At 36.7% G+C, this 11,225-nt stretch overlaps 1 protein-coding gene across 1 annotated transcript; it reads right to left on the bottom strand.

The window, feature by feature from the left end:
• Positions 1-2,029: 2,029 nt before the first annotated feature.
• LOC107842530 (bifunctional monothiol glutaredoxin-S16, chloroplastic) lies at positions 2,030-10,782 on the bottom strand. The gene is made up of 2 exons (XM_047405166.1): positions 10,206-10,782; positions 2,030-2,709 (listed from the first exon to the last, which is right to left on the bottom strand). Exons 1-2 carry the CDS (start codon positions 10,662-10,664, stop codon positions 2,206-2,208), a joined length of 963 nt encoding a protein of 320 aa, XP_047261122.1. The 5' UTR covers positions 10,665-10,782; the 3' UTR covers positions 2,030-2,205.
• Between the last annotated feature and the right edge of the window lie 443 nt (positions 10,783-11,225).

Genomic DNA, 11,225 nt, shown 5'->3' with positions numbered 1-11,225 from the left:
TCTCTTTCTTTATAATTTTGTCAATCTTATGTGAGTGATGGTGTGAATTATTGATATGTTTTGATTGTGTATTTTTGAGCAATTTTGATTGTCACGGTGGTGATTTTGATTGGTTGATTTCATATTAATGTTTATTATCCTTGGTTAAGAGTGAAATTGGGGCGGGAATCGAAGAATTAATAAACATGAATGTGGGTTTATGTCGATTTGTTGTTGGTTGTTTAAATTGAAATGAATGTTAATTATGTTGATCTCGATAGTAACATGTTTTAGGTTGAGGGTCGTTAGGCAAATCTTAGGTTCAGGGTAGGCAAACTTAGGACTCGTAGTTTTGTTGAATGTTTGAAATTGTATTGAATGGTTTAGTTTCTCATTTTGAAAGAAATGTATTCATTTAACCAGGGAATGCCCCGAGGTCACATTGTACTTATTCACCGGGGAATGCCCTGTCGTATCATGTTCACAAAGGGTGTTCGTGATGAAGGCCCGAGGCACGGGTAAAGCATTAAATCATGAGTCTAGGATTAGTTTAGAATGAGATTTATATTTTCGTATTTTTCTATTTTTTGGGATTTATAACTCGGACATTATTTTGGTTTTGAATTTTGTTTGCTTGAATGATTGATTTGCGTGTATTTGTGTGGTTTATATATTCGTAGTTCCAAATTAGCCGATACACTCCGCCAAGCGACCGTGGTCAAACCACGGGATCGAGGGGTGCCTAACACCTTCCCCTCAGTTAATAGAATTCCTTAGCCGGAATCTCTGTTCGCAAACCAATTTTACAGAGTCAAATCATTTTGAAAAGGATTTTTCAAAGGTGACTTGGCAGACCAGATTATGCCAAGTGGTGACTCTGAATAAAAAATGTAAATAATTTTTTTTCGAAATAAATTTTCATTTTGTCACTTTAATAATAAAAACCCTTTCGAAACGTAAAATCTAACTTTTCTCGGTAAAAAAAAGGGTGTGACAGTCGAGCGACCCGGCATAAAACCAAACTAATTCTCCAAAATGGACACTACCCTCCTCAATCTCTGCTCAACCACCCTCTCCCAAATCTTCATAGTGTGATTCAACAGCTTAATACCCCTATAGTTGTTGCAACTTTGAACGTCACCCTTGTTTTTATATAATGGAATCATCGTACTCCATCTCCAAGCCTCATGCATTCTCGCAGTCTTGAAAATGGCGTTAAACAAATCAGTCAACCACCTCAAGCCTGTCCCACCAGCATACTTCCAAAAATCCACCGGAATCTCGTTAGGCCCTATCGCCTACCTCTCCGCAGATTTATCTAAATTATGCGGGGCAATTTTAAAGTGAGTTTTACCCTTTGTTCTTTAGTTTGTTTCATTACTTGTTCTTGTACCTTTTGATAATTATGACCAAATTCTAGATCTTTTAATACGCAATAAAGATCTCACCTTTTAAATTACTTATTTAAAATATAATTTATTAATTTAAAATTCAATAATTGGCTTTTGTCGTTATCATGTCACAACGTAGAGCTTTTTCTTGAAATATCACTTGCTTTATTTTTGTCCTTTACTGCAATTTCAACCGTTTTTGCCGCACACTTAAACTGATGACCTATATTTACGAAGTTTATTTAGTCACCCATTTTCCTGTCTATTTCTTTAGAAGTTAAAAATTGAATCACCTAACCACATTAGCAGGGAAGTGAAATATGCAAAATGGTCAAAAGATTATTTTACTTTGTGAAAAAGGATACTTATCAGCACATCTCTAGCATACTCGATGAAAAAATGGAAAATGACAAAATTCTACTTGGAAAAAATATACAGGTCGTTTGATGCGGAATGAGGATAAAAGTTTCGAGATAAAATACATTACTTAAATTAATTTATTCCATATTTGATTATAAATACTAATTAATTTGGAATTAGCTATTTCATATGTAAGGTGGAATAGCTAAACTCATGATTCATGAAATATATTTGCTGCCTCATCCGACATACCAAACGAACCCAGGTCTTATCTTCTGTTGTCATGCTACTCATTGACGTCAGTAAAAATATGCATCCATTTGTTAGTTAGAACAAAATTCTGTTGTACACAGGACCAATGAACGTCTTCCAACTATTCCACTATTTCTACAACACCAGACACACTGATGAGTGAATTAGTTCAAAGATGTGTAATTCTTACAACAAAGCGTACTCTTTACTGCTAATTGAACATTTAGCTTTTGAACAAGCTGGCAAGTTCGCCCTTTTCATACATGGAGGTCAAGATATCACACCCACCAACTAACTCACCCTTTACAAAAATTTGTGGAAATGTAGGCCAGTTACTATAGTTCTTCAACGTCTCTCTCAACCCGGCGTTGTACTCTTCATCGAGGACATCGACGCTTTCATAATCGACACCTTCACTTTCAAGAATGCCTACCACCCTTTGTGAAAACCCACATTGTGGTGCACTTCTTGATCCTTTAATGAAAGCAACCACCTTGTTCTCTTTCACTAGCCGGTCAATGAGGTCCTCCAAGGGAACTGTCAACTGCACATGACGGCCTGGTGTTAACCTTAGATCAGCCTTCTTCTTTGGAGGCTGACGTACCCATGTCGAATTTCCTGGTTCATTACCTGGTGGTACCTTTCCACTGGTCGCAATATGTTCTTCCATCCATGATTTCCAAGATTCAGTTAAAGCTGTTCTATTTGGCTCATCAACCACACCAACCTACAAATACTATACCAATAATCAAGTATTCAAAGGGAAAAAATAGCCTTAAAATCTTGAAAGTATAAAACGAGAGAAAAACAAACATGAGAAAAGAATAGCCTTAAAATCCTGACAGTATAAAATGACTGAAAAACAAACATGAGACTTTCCGACAGAAGTAATGAACGGTACAGACTTGTTTTTTAGTGGTAAGAAGATACAGAGGAATCCTTTGCAATTTATTATGCTTTTAACTGCTTAGAGGAATCCCTGCGCTAATATTCAAATTTCAAAGTGCAGATAGAGATGTGTTGATGAAGAGTCACAGCCACTGAGATTCTAAGCAAGAACAACGGTGCATGTGAGGTCTGACAAATCCACATTCACATAATAAGATGATTAGGAAATGTACTGCTTGCTATGCCTGGGACAAGGAGATTTGATTGCTTGGTTGGGTAACATGCTTAGCCAACATATATTGCTTTCAGGAAGTCTACTTACGCTCTCCAAACTAAAGAGGATGTTTATTCAGCATGGTGTGCCTTATGTGCACTACGAATCTAAATTGTGTGAACTCTTCACTGTCGATGTTGCACACCGTGTTGACACTGCATGGGTGTGGGTGTGGGATCTATACTAGATAGAGAAAATTTGAGACAAACACAATGCTTTTTAAAATCAAAACAAAAGCTAGGGCGAAATCATAATTTTAGGGATATGTTTTCTTTAGGATATTTATATTAAAAAGTCAACAACTAAAAAGTGCTTCAAAGATATTCCCAGGTCAACATCACTGTTGAATGTGGAATGAACTCAGAAGTCTATCACGACCTCTGTTTCATTCGCAATAGCCATGTTAAACCAAAAAAGAAACTAGGCAATCTGAACCTGGTGATGTGTTGATTTTCTGGGGGGAAAAAAAAGAAAACACTGACAGAGAAATTTAGGTCACCGAAAAATTGCCCAGTGACACTGAGTTCGCTGGAATGACGTACAACGATACTCTTCCTATCATCAATGCTCCAATACCATGTGTGAAATATAGGAGAAAAATATTATTGAACTGTGTATCTACATAATTACATTGAGACTCTATTTATAGACACTACATTAAATACCTTTTCCAAGTAGGATTCTATTTACTATTCATATTCCTACTCTTATTCTAACACTTCCCCTCAAGCTGCTACATATAAGTCATATGTACATGGCTTGTTACAAATGTAATTAATAGAAGTACTGGTGAGAGACTTAGCGAAAATATCTGCAAGTTGATTACTTGACTTCACAAATTTTGTAACAATATCTCCTGAGAGTATCTTTTCTCTAACAAAGTGACAATCAATATGATTAGTCCTCTCATGAAACACTGAATTTGAAGTGATATGAAGAGCCGCTTGATTATCACACACAAGTTCCATCTTATCGATTTCTCTAAATTTTAGTTCTCTCAGCAACTGTTTGATCCAAACTAACTCACAAGTTGCTACAACCATTGTTCGATATTTTGCTTCTTTACTGGATCAATCAACCACACTTTTTTTCTTACTTTTCCAAGACACCAAATTACCTACTACTAAAACACAATATCTGAATGTAGAACGTGAGGGTGATCCTGCCAATCAACGTATATATATCCAATCATATGATCATGGCGTCAATCCTCGAGGAGCAGTCCTTTACCCGGAGTTGGCTTTATATATCGCAGAATACGAACAACTGCATTTCAGTGACTATCACAGAGGAAAGTCAATAAACTGACTTGCAACACTCAGGTCTAGTCATTGTGAGATAATTCAACTTTCCAATCCGCCACCTATACCTTCCAAGATCACTGAGTGGATCTATAGGAGTGTCAATGGGTCTATATCCCATCATTCCTGTCTCCTTAAGAATATCTACATCATACTTGCATTGAGAAATAACTATACCTAAACTAGACTAAGCAACCTAAATGCCTAGAAAATCTTACAGTCTGCCAAGGTCTTTAGTCTAGAAATAATAGAAGAGATGTTGTTTCAAATTAGTAATGTCATCTTGATCATTGCTAGTGATAACTATATCATCAACGTAAACCACCACATAAATACACAGATTTGGTGTAGAATGGCGGTAAAGCACTAACTGATCAGTTCCCCTATGAAACATATCAAACTCCTGAATTACTGTACTAAACATCCCAAACCTCGAGGAGACTGATTTAGACCATAGAAAGAACCGCGCAAATGACATACGAGACTACTAGACTCCCCCTAAGCAACAAAACTAGGTGGTTGCTCCATACAGACTTCTTCCTCAAGATCATCGTGCAAAAAAGCATTCTTACTATCCAACTGATAAAGAGGCCAATGAAGAACAACCATAGATAGAAAAAAGACAAACAGAAGCTATTTTAGCCAGGGGGAGAGAAAGTGTCACTATAATCTAGCCCAAATATCTGAGTTACCCTTTGGCAACAAGGCAGGCCTTAAGCCGATCAATCTAAACTTCTGGAGCAACTTTGATCACATAAACCAACGACAATCAACAATAGATTTACTTGCAAGACGAGAAACAAGCTCTCAAGCACCACTCGTATGTAAAGCAGACATCTCATCAATCATAGTCTGCTTCCATCCTGGATTAGGAAGTGCTTCACCTGTAGTCTTAAGGATGGAAATAGAAGACAAAGATGATACAAAGGCATAATGAGGTGATGATAGACGATAATAACTCAAGAAAGTACAATGTGGGTTAGTATTATGAGTGGATCATATAACTTTTTGAAGTGCCACAGATTGGCTAGGAGGAAACAAGTCTGCAGTAGGAGCAGCATCCGAAGCATGACATGAATCATTTGGGACTAATGTTGGACGCAGATGGCAATAATAAGTCAGAAGTGGTGGCACTGCAACCAGAGATGTAGAAGTAACCGTAAATTCCTTAAATGTTGATGCAGGTAAGACTAGAGTATGGGTAAGACCTCGAAGATATCAAGATGATCAGAAGATATACAGTAAGATTGAGATTCAAAGAATATGACATCAGCGGACATACGGTATCGACGAAGATTAGGTGAATAGCAATGATACCGTCTTTTGAATTTGAGAGTAACCACGAACAACACATTTGAGAGCACGTGGGCTTATTTATCTTTTCCTGGGGCTAAATTATGAACAAAGCATGTGCTCCTAAAGACACAATGAAGGATAGAGTAGACATATGACTGAGAAAATAATATGGAATGGGAACTTGATTCTAAATAAAAGATAAGGGCATTCTATTAATTAAATAACAAGATGCAAGGACTGTATCACTCCAAAAAAACAACGCAACATGCGATTCAATGAGAAGAGCGTGAGCAGTCTCAATGAGATACTTATTCTTCCTTTCTGCTACACCGTTCTACCGAGGGGTGTATGAACAAGATGTCTGGTGAATAATTCCTTGGGGAGTAATAAACTCCTAAACCTGGGAGGATAAGTATTCTAAGGTATTATCACTATGAAAAGTACGAATAGAAACACCAAATTGATTATGAATTTCAGTGCAAAAACTTTTGTATATAGAAAATAACTCATAACGATCTTTCATTAAGAAAACCCAAGTACATCTTGAACAATCATCAATGAAACTAACAAAATAACAAAATCCTAAGGGTGAACTTACCCTACTAGGACCCCGAATATCATAATGAACTAGTGAAAAATAGACTCTAAACGACCCTCGTGAAAATGTAGTACTGGTGTGTTGCAAAGTTGACACGACTCACAATCTAATGTGGATAAACTAGACAAACTACGCACCACTTCCGTAGCTTAGATAGACTCGGATGTTCCAAAGGTTTGTGAATTAGGTTAGGAGGATCTATAATGAAGCATGATGTGAAGGAATTTGAAGAGGTAAGATAGTAAAGTACTTTTGATTCATGTCCTGTGCCAATTGTTTGTCCCATACTGCGGCCATGCATGAGAAAAAATCATCAAAAAGTATTATGCCACAATGTAGGGCACGTGTCAAACGACTAACATATGTAAGATTAAAAGGACAACCAGGGACATAAAGAATAAAGTCCAACACCTTTTGGTTTTGTTCGTCTCCCACTGGATAAAGTACTAACAGGAAGAGGATGCGAATAAATAATATCGAATAGAAGTGATTTATTACCAGAAATATGTCAGAACGCTTGAGTGCACGACCCATGAACCAAGAGCACTAGATTGTGAAACACATGCAAAAGAATTACCAGCAACAAAAGCATTAAGCTGATTAACTAAGAATACTTGTGGAGATGTCTACTTACTTGCTCGCTACTGAAGGAACTCATCATATTCTATCTAAGCAATTTGGTCGCTCAGGTTGAGCGACAGAGGCTACTTGTGGAGAAATCCACTTACTTGCTCGATTTAGAAGGAGCTCATTATATTCCTTTATAGCAATCAGACCATAACTGGGTGGTGGACCATGCAAAGTATAACATATGTACTGAGTGTGTTCAGGCTTATGATAATAACTATACTTAGGTCAAGATTTTCCAAAACGACCTCCTCTACGTCGATTCTCCATAGACTGATATGTTTGTTTTTCTATGGTTTGAGATGTAAGAGAGGATTCAACGACATGTGATGAAAATAATTTCTAACTAGGAGGCATCGCAAGACGAAGTAGACGAGAGAATAACTCGTCAATTGTAGGAACTATAGGACTAGCTAAAATCTTACACGTACTGAATCATGGTCAGTAGGAAGTCCAACAAGTGTAAGAACTAGAAACGACGTTTGTATATGCTCTTGTAGTTTTTCCACATTTGTAGTTACGAGCATCAACGTTTCAAATTCCTCCATTACTGTTTGTACCTGACCCAAGTAAGTAGACATATCGAACTCTTGTTTCTTTAAGTTGGTCATTCGAGATATCATATCATAGAAACGCGATATGTCATTGGTGTACAAGGCATGAGCCTTTTGTCAAACTGAATAACATGTCCGAAATAGGCAAAAGAAGGGCATCAACTTGGAATCACTAGAGCGCAATGTGAGACTACATAATTGAGCGTTAACCTTCTCCCATTGTGCTCTGACTTTCGCATCTTCCTCACTAGTCTTCCCTTTTTCATCTACCACACTAACTTTGTTCGTTAAGTGATCTTGGACACCTTGACCTTTGCACCACAACTCAACCGATGAAGCCCAAGCTAAGTAATTCAAACTTCCTGTTAATGGTATGGAAGTGATCATAGGGCTTGAACTTCCAATTCCCATATTTTAGGTGCCAAAAATATCAACCCCGAAAGACATCTTGTGAAATTTTGAATTTTATAGCCAAAAATATGGAAATATGTTGACAAAATCTAAAAAAAAAATTGTTCAGCTGCCAAAATCTGAAAATAAAGTGCTCTGTCGTTGGAAAATTAGATCTGACTGCCAGAACTTGATCGGAATCAAATATGGGCAGCCTCGAATTGAAGAGACGATCCCACTGAAAAGAGAACTAGCCAGAAAAAGTGGCCAGAAACTGCCCCACGCGCCGATGCGTGGATCTGACACCCTCGCCGGAGAACTGCTTCTGATGGCGCGCGAAGGCACGTGTTGCACCTGTTTCCGGCAATCCTAACTGGGGTTTTGTTGCCGGAAAAATCCGAACCTAGTAGTGTGTTGATTTTCTAAAAAGAAAAAAAAAACACTGAAGGAGAAGGTTAGGTCACATAAAAATTGCAGTGTGTTGATAATCTGATACCATGAGAGAAATATAAGAGAAAATTATTATTGAATTGTGTATCTACATAATTACATTAAGACTCTATTTATGACGCTACGTTACAATCATTTTACAAGTAGGATTCTCTATACTATTTCTATTCCTACTCCTATTCTAACAGGTACAAAATAGGTTGACTCTTTCCTCGCTTGGCCAGTGGTTCAGTGCAAGGCAATAAGGTGTATGCCTCATCACCAATGGGTGCTGTCCCAAAGAGGTAACACTAAACAATAAATATTTCTTTTAGTTTTAACTTTCAATTTCTTGTGTTAATATGTGATTATGTTTTTACAAGGAGCTATCATTGAGTTTCTTTAATCCGGGGCCCATTGCTGTCCTATTCTCCATACAGTTCATTTTTCCCTGAAGCTGGGTCCTGGGTAAAAGCCTCGTCTCCAAGTTAGTTTTCGAGATCTAACCAGAATATGAACACTCAACTTGGTAGAAAGGAGGTTAGATATCAGGAAAAGGTCTCCACCGGAATCGCAAGTTACAATAACTAGTACCCATTATTTTCCAACTATCGCCAGTGGAAATTAAAGAGACTTACTAGAACTGGCAAAAAGAACCAAAACAAGGACCCTGAGTAACATAATCGAGGGTTCTGCAGGCTATGCAACCATGTTATATGCCCCTCCAAGAATTTTCTCCATCATGGTTTTGAAAATTTGAAGGCTTACTCCACACATGATGTATTCTCCATCAAGTACTGGAATATGGGAGAGGGGACATATATATTCAGCCTTTGCCTTATATTTCCGAGACAAAGCTATTTTGGCATGACCTATTGCAAGTTTGCAACATCTTAGACATGTGGTCAATCACTCACAAGAGAGTAACTCGACTGATATTCTTAAGTGTGCTCTAGTGATTTGCTAGCAAATAACTAGACTATAGGAGATATCACCTTCGTGATAAAACTCTCAGCTATTCAAGTATCACAAAGTGAAGCAAAGCTAGGAACAAAATTCTTATACCCAATGGAAGAATGAAGCAATAAATGTTATCAAGAAAAATAAAATTGGTTTCATTTCTCAGGCCACAAGTATATATGACTAACTGAAGAAAGAACATGCAACGAAGTAACCTTTTTTTCACAAGTAAAACCAGGATATCCTCCATATATTCTCACAACAATGTGCATTTCACTATATTATTTTATTTTTGAAAACTGGTAACTTGAAAAGCGAACAATTCATGTGCATCTCACTATAATGCAGCACATAACTTGGATATGCTGATTCTAATCAAACTTAAAAGTCTCTAATATGTCGAAAGCCCCTTAAACTTGCTAGTAAATTTCATTTTGACACTCAGAATTACGGTTTGTTCCAAAAACTTTTGCGCATATGCTCAAGTAGTTAAGTTGACCACATAAAATACGTCACCTAGGAATATGTCTGAGGTTTTACGACTTATTTTGAGGCTAATGTGTGTAATTAAAAGAGACAACATATTTTAAGTGGTTAACTATCTCCACAAAGGACACACAAAAGCCTTTTCCAAAGTTTGAAATGGAAGTGTCTAATAGGAACACTTTAGCATACACAGGGTGCTCAATTGGAACAAACTGCAATTCGAGTGTCTAATGAACTATAGTGATAAGTTTAGGGAGTTGTCCACGTATTAAGCTATTTTTATATCTCCGTAGCCCGGCATAGATTCAGCAGGTGGATTTTCTCAGAGCATCACTCTATAATTGAGCAGGCGCCAATTCTCATTAAAGTTAGATACTTTTTACTTTAATATTCAAATAAGTGAATAATCAAAGTTGCTACCTTTACGGAAGAGCAGAATTGGGGTACAGAATTCTTATGGGAAACAACACTGGCAGCAATATTGCGTGATATGCCAACAAATTGAAGATCACCATTACTATCATACACAGCATATACACCTGATTCATTCGGGAACCTTGCAGATATTTCATTAGGTTGTACAGGCACAGTTAAAGGGTCTGTTTCAGAGAGTTTTTTCAGAGCTGCAACAACAACGATGCGGCGAGTGATGGTTCCGTTTTGGGGTCGGACAGTAAAGGAAGGGAAAATAAGGGAAGTTTTGGGAAGTGAATATGAGGAGAAAGAAGGGGTATTTTGGGAAGAAAAATTGGGAAAATTGGGAAGACTAGAATGGGGTTGCGTGAGAAATGACATGTTGAAGGTAGCCATTGATGGCAGACAGAAGATGAAATGGTGGAGAGTGAACTGATGTTGTTGGATGAGCAAAAATTTTATCATGGTTGAGGTTCAACCATCACAAGTTGTGTGAGCACGCCTTACATGTGTACAAGTGTTTCTGTGGGACACACTATAGCACACTCTCTTTTCCACTTTCATTTCCTTAAGTTCTCCTCATTTCTACGCTCTTTTTTTTTTTTTTTTTTTGGGTGTTTAACTATGAGAAATTTTTATTTTTTTTAAAAAAATATATTTTACTTTAATAAAAATAATATTGTTTGACCATAAGAATTACAAATACAATTTAAAATTGTATTTAGAAAGTGAAAGTAAATATTTTCAATTTATATTTATGGTCAAATATAACTCCAAATCTAACTCAGAATTTTAACTCTAAAATTATTTTGTTTTCATGGCCAAAGGCCTACTTAACTCACGCTCCTTCTCCTCTCTTTAATTTTATTAAATCATTCTCTTTTTGTATTACTATGTTTCACAAAAATTAAATAGATAAAAAATTAATTTGCTATATATTTCTTTTAGTAACTAAGTTGTTTTCACTACTTTAAATAACTATTATTATTATTATTATTATTATTATTATTATTATTATTATTATTA

This window comes from Capsicum annuum, unplaced genomic scaffold (genome assembly GCF_002878395.1).
Source record: "Capsicum annuum cultivar UCD-10X-F1 unplaced genomic scaffold, UCD10Xv1.1 ctg74984, whole genome shotgun sequence".
NCBI classification, from domain to species: domain Eukaryota; kingdom Viridiplantae; phylum Streptophyta; class Magnoliopsida; order Solanales; family Solanaceae; genus Capsicum; species Capsicum annuum.
This window is presented reverse-complemented; position numbering and strand designations above follow the sequence as displayed.